The following is a 14,036-nucleotide window of genomic DNA, read 5'->3' as shown; positions in this document are numbered from 1 at the left end:
GCCCAGATCTGCAAAATACATGTGGCAAGAGGAAAGTACCAATCCACCAAAATCCTTTTAGGATCCCAATCAAAATATGTTCCTGTGAACCCCACTAAGTAGACCAGACCTAGAAAACTGCACAAGAAGACTAAAAATACTTTTATTGAGATTGACTGTAATAACAGAATCTTGCAAATCTAATTGTGCTGTACCACCTCTCCCTTCTTTTAGATCCAGTAATTAGGGAAGCTTCTGCTTAAGTCACTTCCAAGTGTTATCTTGTTGCTTTGGGCTTAAAACTTGTCTCAGTCCCTTTTGCCCCTAGATAACAATTCTTGCATATCAAAGTGATTTTCCACAAGCTCTACATTTCCATTGACTGGGGTTTCAGGCCAAATCTTCATCCTACTTTCTATGGTCACCTTAACATCAACTGGAATTTGATTAAGATCTAAAGGTTCAGAACCTCTCAAACAGCCAGGTGAATTATTTATTTATTCAGTCAATCAGTCAGTTATCTGATGCCTTCTGACTCTGAACAACTCTGGACAGCTCACAATACACCAAATAATAAAAATGTAACATAAAAGATAGACATAAAACCAGAAGAACAAGACATTAAAACTAGTAAACTCCAAAATATCCCATTAACTTCTAATATCCATAGAAAAAAGTCTGAGAGCAGAAATGTCCTTCCAGCCTTCCAGAATACCAACAGGATGGGAGCCATTCAGATCTCAGGGGAAACATGATAGATGACAGTGTTTAATTTTGGAAACCAGGAGCATGCCAACCTTTTTAGCCAAAATTGGCCAGGCAGATACCATGGAAGATTGATGGCTCTTCTAGTAACTGGGCTCTATGCCATGTATGGCAATATAGATGATATTTGAATCACATGGAAGTAATCTGGCAACCAATGCCATTTGCACAGCAGAGATGTCACTTGGGTATACTGAGGCATGCCAACAATTGCCATAAAGGATTGAGCTGACGTTTAAATCCTGTTTTCTAAAATACTCCCTATTTTGGAAACCTAACATCAGAAAACTTTAACTTAAAACTAATAGTTTGCTCATTAGGCATGTGACTTTTAAAATGCTTTTTGATCCCAAAATTCCTCATCAAGCATTAATAAAAAAATAAAAAGTTTATTTCCTTTGTCATTAGATGATACAAAAGCAAACTGTACATATACTGTTGTGTATGCTGATTTATTTATTTATTTATTTATTTGATTTCTATAGTTGCCCATCTCACAAGTGATTTTAGGTGGAATACATTATAAAAACAATTTTAAAAATATAAAATAAATGTACATGGTCCCAAGTAATACTATTGCTGTAGATGTTAACAAAGCCAAAAAACCAGAGCCCTCAGTGTACTCAGGGCCCCAAGCCCCAGACATATAACCAGGTCTTTACAGCTTTATGAAATGCCAACAGAGTCAGGTTTATCCGAATCTCTGAAAGGAGAATGTTCCAGAGGGCAAAGGCTTCAGCAGAAAAGACATGTCTCCTAGTCCCTCCAACCGACTTTCCTTGGCTGATTCCTAATACACCCAACCTGCCAGATGGAATTGGACCAATAGCAATGACTGGGATAAGATAATCCTTGAGATAACTCAAGTGATCAATACGATAACTAGCAGCTTGAATTGTAGAGAAGCATGGGGGTAGCCAATGAAACTCACAAAGCAATGGTGTTACATAGGTCAAATATCTGTCACCATTTATTACCTGTTTAGTCAAATTATGCATCAGTTGAAGTTTCAAAATGCTGTTCAAGGACAGCCCCATAAAGAGCACATTGCATTAATCAATGAGGTCACAAGGCATGAATGACTGTAAACAAAGTCACCACTCCACAAATGGGCACAACTAGTACACAATGTTAAAGTGTGCAAAGACCCTCCTGACTACAGATATCTCCTGCTCCTCTAGAAGCAGGGGTGGGATTCAACCAGTTCAGTAGAACTGGTTGTTACAATTCCAGGTAGTTCGGAGAACTGGTAAAACGGGCCCCTGGCTGGCCCCACTCACTTCTCTGCTCCCTGCCCAGTTAGTCCTGATTGCGCATGCGCAACATCGTGCGCATGCGCAATTGCTGATTGCATTCTTCCCCCGCCTGCCCCGCCCCTCCTAATCTTGGCCATGCACCATCACTGCCTGCAGTCTGCCTTTGCCCACCCACCCGCCTGCCCACCATCGATGTCTGCCTTCCACCATGATCTCCCTAGGTGAGTGAGGCTCTGCAAGCTCTGCTGCTGCCAGCCCCAGCTAAGTCCTGACTCCTGGGCCAGCATAGGCTGCCACCCTTGCCACCACAAGCCCTGGTTAAGTCCTGACTCCCGGGTTGGCCTAGGCTGCCACTGCCATGCCGCCACTGCCCTCAGCGCCCGTGGCCTAGCTAGCTGTCCCCCCCCCCCCACCATCCCTCTCTGGCTTACTTCGCTGCCAGCGCCACGGCTCCATCCCATGCGGCACTTGCAGCCTAGCAAGCTTCCCCCACAATCGTCCCTGTCTGGCTTGCTTAACTGCAGGATGGGCTGGCTCACCTTTCCTGCAGCTCACCTCTCCTGCAGCTCCTGGGGTGGGTGAGGCTGCAGTGCAGGCCTTGCTTGAATTTCCCAGCCCTTTCCCCAAAAGAAGGAGGGGAAGAAGTCCCACCCGCAGCCCCTTTGTTGGACCCGGAAGCCTTGCCTGCTGGCTTTTCTGGGCAACGCGGGACTAGGTATGAACGGACAATCATGTCCAGTCCCTGGGACTCTGGGAGATTGGCCAGGAAGAACCCTCGTCATGAGCAACCCTGCTGGGGAGTACTTTGTTGGAAGTGTGTGTGTATGTGTGCGTGTGTGTTATTTCAAGTGGGTCTCCTAGCTTTAGAAGGAGAGAGGGAAGGAGGAAGGAAAGGGATAGAGAAAGAAAGAGAGAGAGGGAAAGAGAAAAAGAGAGAGAGAGAGAGAAAGAAAGAAAGAAAAAGAGAAGAGACAAGAAGAAAGAAAAAGTAAAGAAAGAAAAGGGAGAGAGAAAGTAAGAGAAAGAAGAGAAAGGAAGAAAATGGATAGACAAAGAAAGAAGGGGATGGAAGGAAGGGACAGAAAGAAAGAAAGAGGGGGAGGGAGGGAGGAGAAAGTGAATGGGATATATGGAAGGAGGGAGAGAAAGAAAGAAAAAAAAGAGGGAAAGAGAGAGAAAAAGAATGAGTGAGAAAGAGGGAAAGAGAGAAAAAGAGAGAGAGAGAGAGAAGGAAGAGACAAAGAAAAGAAAGAGAAAAGGGAAAGAAAGAAAAAGGGAGAGAGAAAGGAAGAGAAAGAAAAGGGATAGACAAAGAAAGAGGGGGATGGAAAGAAGGGTTTGACAATGGGAAAGAAAGGAAGGAAGGAAGGAAGGGAGGGAGGGAGGGAGGGAGGGAGGGGGAAGTGAATGAGATATATGGATGAATAGATAGATACATGGAAGGAGGGAGGGAGGGAGGGAGGGAGGGAGGGAGAGAGAAAAAAAGGAGAGGAAGGGAGGACACAAACCCTGGCTTCAGAAGACTCTTCGAAACAGCACAGCAATCTAGGGCTGGCCTGCAAGAGATCTCAGAGGTCATCTTCTCCCGCAGGGTTAGAAGGGAATGTGTGTGTGTGTGTGCATGCGTGCGCGTGCATGGCTGTCGAAACTCCAAAAACAGGTCAAGTAGCTCTGGGGAGGTCAGTCATAAATTAGAACACTTGCTAAGCAACCGGCCATTAAGCAAGGATCAGTTGTATTTGGTTTGCCAATCACCTGTCACGCCCGCCCAGTCACATGGCCAAGCCACACCCACCTGGTCACATGACCACCAAACACGCCCAGCCAGTCACATGACCACCAAGCCACACCCACAGATTAAGCCACGCCCACAGAACCAGTTGTTAAACAATTTGAATCCCACCGCTGAGTAGGACCCATGGAAAAATGGAAGAGTACTTACTTCTATTGTAGAAGTCTTCAAAAGAGCAATTTGGTCTTCTCTAGTGAGTTCCAAGAAACCTGGCAACTGTTTGGCAAAGTCCACAATTTCCTGCACAGAAATGATGGCAAGCTCTGTGAAATGAGCAAAGCGCTGTTGTCGTGCTTCACGATGAAGAGGATCTGAAATCTGAGGCCATGGCTGCAATTAAATAGCAAAGTGGGAAAGAAGACGACTTTAATGAGAGTACAAATTAAAAACAGGAAGTCCACTGAAATTAGTATTCCCAATCTCACAATTATCTCATAGCTCTCATACAAGTTTGATCTAAACAAAAGTAGTATTATATCTGGTTAATATGTTATACAACCCCTCCAGAACATGTTACACAATCCTTTGACACTAGGGATTCGGAATCATTCCGCTTCAAAACAAGCAAGTTTCCATCAACTATTCTTCCAGCTCTTTGACCGCAGCAACTGAAAGGTAAAAGCAATATCCTCTCAGTCTATTATACAGACCTCCTTGGGCCTCTGGAGGCTATTACAACATGAATGCAGTGTCTATTAAGTATGAGGCATTACTCTGTAAGTTAACCATTCGCTATACAAAATCAAAAGAAATCTTTAGTGAAGGTCAGTGTGTGTCTTCTTTCTTCTATTTAACAGCCCACAAAAATTGTGCTTTTACCGTCACTTTGAGCCTATCTGTGAAAGACCGTTGATTACATTGCTGTTGAGCTGCAACAAGTTTTTCTATCATAACAAGCTGCTCTGGTGTCATTTTGGGAGAGATGCTTGGGGGAGATGGTGGGTTCTGACGCACAGCTATCATCCGGGCTTGATCATCTTCCTGCTTCTTAAGTTTCTTCAGCTGGATTTGCTCTTCGGAGAGAACACCTAAATGTAGAGCACAGGACAGATAGGAATCAATGATACCATGGCTACCAACCAGCTTACAGTACATAATCACTTTTGCAAAAGCCTTAAAATCAACTCTGTCCATGACTAAACTGAACATAATTTGCAGTGAGAAACCCAGACCCAAAAATAGGAAAAAGGAGATGACAAATATATCTCTTAAAGGAAAGAGAAAATATATCCTTTCAAACCAGAATATGCCCAAGTGGCAAAGAAAAATAATTTGGTCAAACACGTAAAACAAAGTGCCAGAGAGGATTCTGATAATAAACTGATTAGCAAACAGAAAGCATTCTACATTCTAGACTGGCATTTTATAATAACATTATCAATTTAAATAAGAACTAAAAGGACAAAAATGAAAATTATTAAAGTCATATATGCATATATTGACTTTAAGAAGAGTAATGGAAGATTGTAAAGATGCTGCATAGAGATTCCAGATACTTAGGAATATGGTTATATTTATATTTGCCTATCATAAGATTGTATACATTGAGAAACATGTTTGAAGGAATAATATTTTATGATTTGGGAGAAGACGCTATCATATAGCTCCATTCTGGTGAAAAGATCATGAATTACTAAATTGGTCTAAGATCTAAAATCTAAGAAAAGTATGAAATGGAACTTGTACAGGAGCCGTTTCATTTGCCCAGAATAGAAAGCTAATTCTAGGATGGTTTGAACTGTTAAACTCTAATATAAAAACTTCTAGTGATTTGTTTATGTGGATATAACATTTTTCTGTTCAATTGTGTCCCATTCTTGGAGACTGCCTGGACAAGTCCTTTCTTGCAAGGTTTTTCAAAAGTGGTTTGCCATTGCCTTCTTTGTAGGGCTGAGAGAAAATGACTGGCCCAAGATCACCCAGCTGGCTTTGTGCCCAAGGCAGCATTAGAACTCACAATCTCCTAGTTTCTAGCCTGATGCCTTAACCATTACACCAAACTGGCTCTCAAATATAATATATTAGCCTACTTTGTTACCCTATTTATTAGGTTGATCCGTATTATCCTATAATAGATTTGTACTTTAATTTTAAAAAGGATTTTTTTCTTAAGAGAAATACGGTGAGAATCCAGTTTCGTAATGTATTTCAAATTATAAATTGGTAGTAAGCAACTGGCTTAGCTAAAATACAATCACATTATCATATTTTTAAATGCAAGGTAGTCACTCAAACAACTGTGGTTATTGGATGGAGTTATGCCATATCTGGTTCTTTTTTTAAAAAGGGCTGTCTTTTGCAGATTCTGTTTTCCAAAATTTGTAATATTTTGTAATGTCTAAGAACAGTGTTAGCATTAGATCATGTGACTGGCAGAATGTGTTTGTGAAGAAAAATGCTGTGAAGTGGCAGCTGCCATTTAAAGTCTGTTATTACATTGAACCTCAACTGTTTTACCATTTAGTAACAGGGAGCAATACCTGGCATTTCGGAAGCTGTTGTACTCTACATGCATACTTAATAGCTACCTGACAAAGAGAACAATTTGGAATTGTTTTTTCCATACTGAGCCTAGACAGAAGGAAACATTTAGGAAATCTCTCTGGTAAATTAAAATATGGATTTTAAGCAAATATCCAGTCATCCTATCAAAGGAGTATAAAGGATTAGGATAGTAGCAATATAAAATGTGCTCCTATATTCAGTGAAAAAATGAATTAATTTTTAGAACAGCAAACAAACAAAAGCATACCATAATTGAAAAAAAAGCCCTAACAAACAGCAGCTTGAACATTGTCCCAACCTAACCTGAGATAAACAGTTTAGGTCAATGGTAGTCAACCTGGTCCCTACCGCCCACTAGTGGGCATTCCAGCTTTCATGGTGGGCAGTAGGGGTTTTGTCCCCTACTTTATAAATCACCATTACTGTCGAACCGGTGGGCAGTTAGAAAATTTTACTACTAACAGAGATACAAAAGTGGGTGGTACATATAAAAAGGTTGACTACCCCGGTTTAGGTATTAATGGTCTTAAATATTTTGAATATTGTAAACATTCAAATAAAAATAATTTGAATAATTTAATTTATGCATATTTTATTCAAACTGCTTGCTTTAATATATTATTTTGTTAGGTGATTGAGGTTCTATGACAAAGAGAGTACTGGCAGCTTTATTATGAAATGTAGCTAAAAGAAAACATTTGGGTCTATAAAAGCAATATCTCCAGAATGATCCTTGATAGCCCCACACTAGGTACTTACATTGCTCTCGCATGCCTGCTTCATAGCACTTGCGTAACCGACACTCCTGACATTTCCGGCGCATGTACGTATCCATCTCACATCTGCCACTGTTCTTGCAGATATATTGGGCCCCTTTGATCACACTGCGTCGGAAAAAACCTTTGCAGCCCTCGCAACTCAGGACATTGTAATGGAAGCCAGAGGCTTTGTCCCCACATACACTGCACACCTCATTTCCTAGCATCTTGGGGGCTGGCCCTTTCTTCCTTTTCAGGGGAGGGTTTTCTAAAGCAAAGAATAGGGATGAAAGGAAAGACTCTGAAATTAGATCTGAAAATGAGAGAAGAGCTTCTCTTGATGTATACATGCTAACAGTTTTTTCATACATAACATGCTGACCCTGGAGAAACCTGAAATGTTACATGTAGGTGGAATCAAAGAACATAAGGACCTGTGGTGAAGGAAGGCCTCTTCTGGATATACTATTCTAATAATATTTACCCAATGGTGTTCAATGCATTTGTAGGGCCATGGGACTATAATGCAGATTATTCAATTAGTATTAAAAACAAGAATTATATCATCTTAGAATGTATAGGAATAATCAGGGGTAAAAATTCTGTACCTTCAAATACAAAGCTAGAATACTGCACAAAAGCTGAGCAATATATGTAGTTAAACAAGCAATTCTCCTTTCTGTTTATATATCTATTTAAAAATAATCAGCAGCTATTAGACTCTGAGAAGACCTGGAAATAGAAAATATCCTAGAGCAGGGATGTCAAACTTGTGGCCCGCAGGCCAGATGCATCACATGCTGGCCCGCTCCCATTTTAGCGAAGGGGGGAAGTTGCGATACATCACGTGACGACAACATGATGACATGAGTTTGACACCCCTGTCCTAGAGTGTTTCACATATAAAGGTAACATACACAGAGAATGGGTAACTAAGGAAAATATTAGCTCTCAAAACTGGTTGTCCTGATCTCTCTGTATAATAATGGTGTGTGGGAATGACCTTGGGAAATGGAGAAGAGAGGCTGCCTAGGAGCAGTCAGATAAGAGAAGCTGCATCAGAGTGGACAAAGTGCCTCAGAAGGGATACTCCCTTAGGTTTTAGGCTCTAAAGAAGGCAGCAGGGGATCTACACTTTCAGATTTGCACGATTCTGTTAATAGCCTTACAATAAAATAGAATTAGCCTGTATTGGTCTTCCTCCTTGGGGATTTTGAAAGCAAAGTCCAACATACTTTTCATTTACATTTTACAGTTTCTTCAGTCAGCTTCATAAACTTTTGAAATCATAAATAATCCAGACTATTCACTGTAAGCAGATGACTAGTGTTCATACCAGAAACAGAAATATTTCTTTTCAACATTTTTCAAAACTCAGAAAAACCAAGCCAAACAACCACCCTTGTAAACTTTTTAGATCTTCTCATGAATTTCTTTCCCCCTGCATTTCTTCCCAGGGTTTTCTTTTACCTTTTTTCAAAGCTAGACCCAAAAATTATTCCACATTCAATATCCATACCATATTCCGTAGTTATTGTTATACCCGTTGTCCTATAATGTATTGCTTGAAGGGAGATTGTTTTGTTTTAATGTCCAGAAATTATTTTAAAATTTCATAAAATCCAATTCTTGTACTACCTAGAATTCTACCACATAGGTCTATCACACGATTTGATTTAACATAGAGATAATTTCATACTGCATTCTGAACATATGAATTAAAAGAAGAATGTAGTCTTCTTACCTATAGGTTCAGAGGGAATCTCTGAATTCTGGAAAAGTGCAAATACTTTTTCCTCCATGTTAAAAACACTTGTCTTCTTCCCATGGTTCTGTGTGACAAGCTGAGAGGGACCCATGGTGGCTATTCTACAGGGGCTCACGTTCTTGTAATCTCTAAAACATGTTTATGACCATACTCAGGGTGTTTGCATGCAGTGTTACACTGACTTCACAAAATGGAGAAAAACAAAAGCTATAATAAAAGAAAAACATAATTCCCGAAGTTAATGGAAGTCTTCTGTTTTCATACTACCACCCACAACAGTATCCACCCAGGCAGCTGCTATCTACAATTATTCAACCTCAAAGAATTATAGTTTTTCTCCTTTAACTAGAAAACACTTATTTTCAATAAAATTCAATTTTAGAATATATATTTAGAAATATAATCATCATTTTTATCAATAATATAATAGTTATAATAGAAATAGTGTTTTAATTATTTGTTGGTTTTCAGCCAATTTTTCATACAGCAGCTCAAGTGGGTGTACATAGTGCTCTGTCCTAGCTTGTCCAGGACTGTCAAAACCAGATTATCTTAAGTAGCATTCTCCAACTTGGTGCCCTCCAAATGTGCTGTGCTGTACTGATGGGTAACATTGGAAATTGTATTTCCAGCAGATCTGAAGGATATCAGTTTGGGAAAGTTGGATTAAAAGTGAAGAAACCAATCAAATTTCCCATGAAAGCATTTTCACTTTTAATTCCTGTATCTATTTTTCATTACTTGTCTATCTCCAAAAATATACTTCTTCAGGCAGATCGGAAACCAAAGTCAGAAAACAGTAAAACTTTAAAACTATTACAATCATTAAAAACAATCCAAAACTAAGGCAGCTTCCTGCCAAAAAAAAATAAAGGTTCTGAAATTCTGGAGGGAGGGAAGGAGGGAGGGAGGGAGGAAGGAAGGAAGGAAGGAGCGAAACAGCCTAGTTGCCAGAAAGCTTATAGCTCTTTCTTTATTCATTATAACTTCAGCAGAGTTCCAGGTTCAGCTATTCTCAGTAAAGCATAGTGCCCTAATTACCATTTTTAGGACCTTAGAAGCAGTGAAAGGCATTCACCTAATTTGCAGCAGTGTGTCTGATTGTGGTGGTCTCCTTAGACACTAAACTAAAACCTCACTATGGTAATTTCCATTCTAGCAAAACTCTGATTTAATGAAAAGTTACAGTACCTCAATAGAAAACCTACTTCAGAGAAAATCTGCTGAATGGTTATGTGATATATATTTAACCAAACTTCCTTATTTAAAAAAACCCAAAGAGGATCTAGATATATTAAAAGGGAAAAAGATTGACTTGCCCCACCTAAATTTCTGAAAAAAATTCAATTTGGTCTTTTGCTGCTGTCAGCTCAGTAGTTAAGCAATACTGCTGGAAAATAGTACTGAAGGGGAGAATGTGCCAGGAAACAGGGTGTATTACCAGACAGCTGGAGCCAAAGAATAGGATATGGATGCTTGACTAAGGGAATTTCAAAATTGACATGTCATCATGTGCAGAGGCCAAAGCAGGCCCCCAAAGTGAAACTTGTTACTTATCACAGTTTTTGACTTGGAAAAAGTGATGTCGGCATTTAGAACTGGGGAAGTTGTAGTGCATCTCTGAAGAAAACAAACAACAGTCAGAAGTGAGCATCACTCTTCTCTGTTCCCTTGCAATAAACTTGATAACTTGTTGATCACAGTTTCCTCTTTAAAAGGCTTCTAAATTCCATTGTAAGTGCCTGCAATAACTAGGTACTCTCATTTGTGTGTTTACTTCCCAGTCACCTTGCCTGGCTCTCTTTCTTGGTTCATTCATTGCTATATCATGGGCCTTAAATACCTGAATGGGAAAATAATTCTATACTGTTAATTATTCAATTAAATAAAAACAATATTTTTCCTACTGCAATACCCAACCATTTATTACATCTTTTTATCATCATATAGAGCAGTGGTGGCGGACCTATGGCATATGTGACACAGGTAGCACACACAGCCCTCTCTGTGGGTACATGCGCCGTTGCCCTAGCTCAGCTCTGCCACACATACATGTGCGTCTCTCACTCGCCAGCTGGTCTCTGCCACACATGCGTAGGGTGTATGCTCAGAGGTGAGCATTGCATTTTGGGTATGCACGCTTGCTTTTGGCGCTCGGTACCAAAAAGGTTCGCCATCACTGATATAGAGCAATCATGTCTGATTTTGTTTTCCTTTACTGAGATGCAGATACACTTAAATATCAATCTCACTGTCAATTAGATAATGAATAAGAGCTCAATTATTATCAAGATGCATGTTGCATACTGTAGATCCATTCTAACACTATTCCCCACTTTTCTCAAGCTGCAGAGAAAATGATGTATATGGGGGAGAAACAAATCTGGGAGGAGTGAAGAAGGAGAACTTAATAATTTGGAGATAAGTAATCATCAAGCTCAACATTTTCATGATGCTCCTGGAACTAAAAATAACCCCTTCCATTGCCTCTTCCAATTATAAACTGCGCCACTGAATAATAGCAATACAGTTGTCAAAAAAGTACATTTGCAGCTTCTCAAAGTTACAGACACATACTTGATGCATGAAGCAAACTCCCAAATTCCTGCTGAAACCAGAAACACAATCTTTAAGGTCATATTCCCCTCACCAACTTTGTTATGTCTTTGGTCATCACTCTTTTCACCTCTCACACACACACATTAAATATAGGCCCTGGCCACAAAAACATGGTCAGCTCCTGATCTTTCTTGAAAGACTACAGACTCTTAAGAGTAGACCAATCACATATATATGATTGGAGGTGAGCTATATGCCTTTGGCGGATTTGTTCACTGGGATGCTATGTACTGTGTTTGTGTGCTGCAACAGTTTAACAAAAGATAGCACTGAAGACATTTTTAAAATATCACATACTAGTTTTATGGATTGATAAGCAATTTCAGGCAATTTCTCTAGTAAAAAGTGCCCAATTAGGAATGTTCATGACTACAGTAAGCTTTGAAATCAAAGACCGTATTGTGTTAAAAATATAAGAGATCATTATAGTGTGAAATATTTTCAAAGGAAGAATGTATGTTAGAGAATTAGCAAAACTAAAGGAAATCTGCAGTGATGCTTCAATGGGAAACATGTCAATGAAGTCAGAATAATCTTCATCTTCAAATTATTTGTTTTCTTATATCATAATCAGAAACCAATTCCCAATGCTCGAAATATAATTATAACCATGAAAACAAAAATATAAAACAATCAACATAGGTACCAACTTCCTAATCTCAATTATAGAGACAATTCAATCTTAAAGGACCTAAAGAAAATGTTTATTTTCACAGCCTTTTGAAATGATGCTGGGGTAGGTGACACCTGAATCTTCTGACTCTTATCTCTCTCACACATGTATGTGTAAAACCTTAAAAGATTCATACTCAAGATACGCATAGGGGGCGTGCATAAGTGCACCAACGTGCCTACCGTCCCTGTCCTATTGTTTCTCTTATTCTTTTATTTTTCTTATATGTACCCATTTCATGTATTCACAACTATGTATACACTTATACTTATTATCTTGTAAACAATTGGCAAATCAAATAAATAAATACATAAATAAATAAAATAAGCACACAGAATAGGCCTATTCTGCATGCTTAAGGCTGTCTTGGAGAGGAGATTCATGCTGTTTATGCTCTTACACTCATTGATACAAGGATTGAATGCATAAGATATCCAGCATATGGTGATGACTGGCTAGTGCCAAAATAAATTAAAATTAGACTGGACTTATGGAATCAACATTTGAAGCACCTTTTCATGTATTATTAATAAATCCAGAGTTTTGCTGCTATGCTCTGGGAAGTTTAAGAAATTCAGAATCTGAAAATAGTTGGAAAGATCTTAAGACCATTGGAAACAAATTGTTATAATAAAATATTATAACAATTTCTTTTGACAGAAATTTGTAGGTTTTGAATAGATCATAAGCAAGTTTTCTGGAGATCACTATGATGTAGAAACTACTGTTGCTTATATACAATTATTTTAATCTAATCTAGCATAGATTTTTTTCAACAATCAAAAATTAAACACTGTTTTAAGATTTCAAATGTTTGCAAGATATTTAAGTCCTCTTTTATACATTTTGTATCAAGTGATAGATAAACCAGGATCCATCATATTCCTCAATTTAATTAAAAGCTATTCAGCAGCAGATCAGCCAGGTCATTTTCTAGAGAATCAAGCAATAAGAGTTCAGAAGCTGGAAGAAAATGACTTTTATCTCATGTCCTATCTCTTATTAAGCACAACCAGAGAGGGTCTTGCTTTCTACAAAATCTAAAATAGAATTTGCTTTAATTATACTGTGAAAATAAATTCCTTAGTGAAAATATTATGAAAAGTTATTAAATGTTTAACTATCAAAGTGAAAGATGAAAAGAAGAGAGGTTTAGAAATAGAATAATGCCTACCAATTTTAAATTCCTTTGTTCCAATGATCCAGTTAATAATATCTATATGCTGGAAACTTGTATGTTGTCTTGTCAGCTGCTGGTAGTGCCAGTTCCAAATGAAAACAATAGATTATTAGCCAATCGTTCTTTTAAAAAATGCAATGAGAACAACCCCAAAACCCATGAGGAAGTAAATGTAGGTAAAAGGCTAATGAAAGCATAAAATTCCCTGTGCTGTGGTCACATTCATGTGTCAGTTGAGGCACCAAAGTACTTCCAAGATATGTTGGCACCAGGCTTTACACCCTGCCCTATGTAGAATAAGCTGAACAACTCAGCAAGCATATGTCCTAAGTCCAACTCCTATTGCTTCTTCAGATATGAAGTGCTGTTATTAAAATAAACCAAATAATTCAAACAATATTCTCCTGTGGCCACACCATTGGCACTCATAACCATAAAGAGACATCTCCCTTGTCTACTAGAAGAGTTCAGCTCTTTCTTCCTGCAACAAGAACTTTAATTTCACTGTTATCATCTCTGTAGTTATTTTCCAGTATGTTTATACACACACAAAACTTACACATCTATGATCCATTCCACCCATTACATTTTTAAGCTGTGTGAGCGTGCTTTTTCAAGAATAGCCTCTCCTCTTCTTCTCATCTGTTTTTCTCCCAAGAATTGAAAGATCAAGCTCCACAAAAGCTGTGGAACCACCAACTATCCAATTACATTTTTTGTAATTTATGCATGCAGAACCCT

General features: G+C 38.7%; 1 protein-coding gene across 7 annotated transcripts in view; it reads right to left on the bottom strand.

The window, feature by feature from the left end:
• Positions 1–14,036, bottom strand: part of NR1H3 (nuclear receptor subfamily 1 group H member 3) — a 34,519-nt gene that overhangs the window by 6,874 nt on the left and 13,609 nt on the right. For 5 of the 7 annotated variants that reach the window (XM_026671217.2, XM_026671216.2, XM_026671215.2 and 2 more), the window contains exons 2-5: positions 8,800–9,030; positions 7,057–7,323; positions 4,612–4,820; positions 3,943–4,122 (exon numbers count right to left, since the gene is read on the bottom strand). In XM_026671217.2, coding sequence (XP_026527002.1) covers positions 3,943–4,122; positions 4,612–4,820; positions 7,057–7,323; positions 8,800–8,914 — 771 coding nt within the window. In that variant the 5' untranslated portion in view covers positions 8,915–9,030. Of the gene's footprint in view, positions 1–3,942; positions 4,123–4,611; positions 4,821–7,056; positions 7,324–8,799; positions 9,031–13,289; positions 13,369–14,036 lie in introns of all 7 variants that reach the window. The other 2 variants (XM_087951407.1, XM_087951409.1) reach the window with 2 other exon arrangements.

The sequence above is a fragment of the Notechis scutatus genome, chromosome 1, assembly GCF_049901735.1.
Source record: "Notechis scutatus isolate UNSWTSFEM ecotype Mainland chromosome 1, rNotScu1.2, whole genome shotgun sequence".
Lineage (NCBI taxonomy): Eukaryota > Metazoa > Chordata > Lepidosauria > Squamata > Elapidae > Notechis > Notechis scutatus.
The sequence above is the reverse complement of the archived record's forward strand: the minus strand, read 5'-3'. Positions and strand labels throughout refer to the sequence as shown.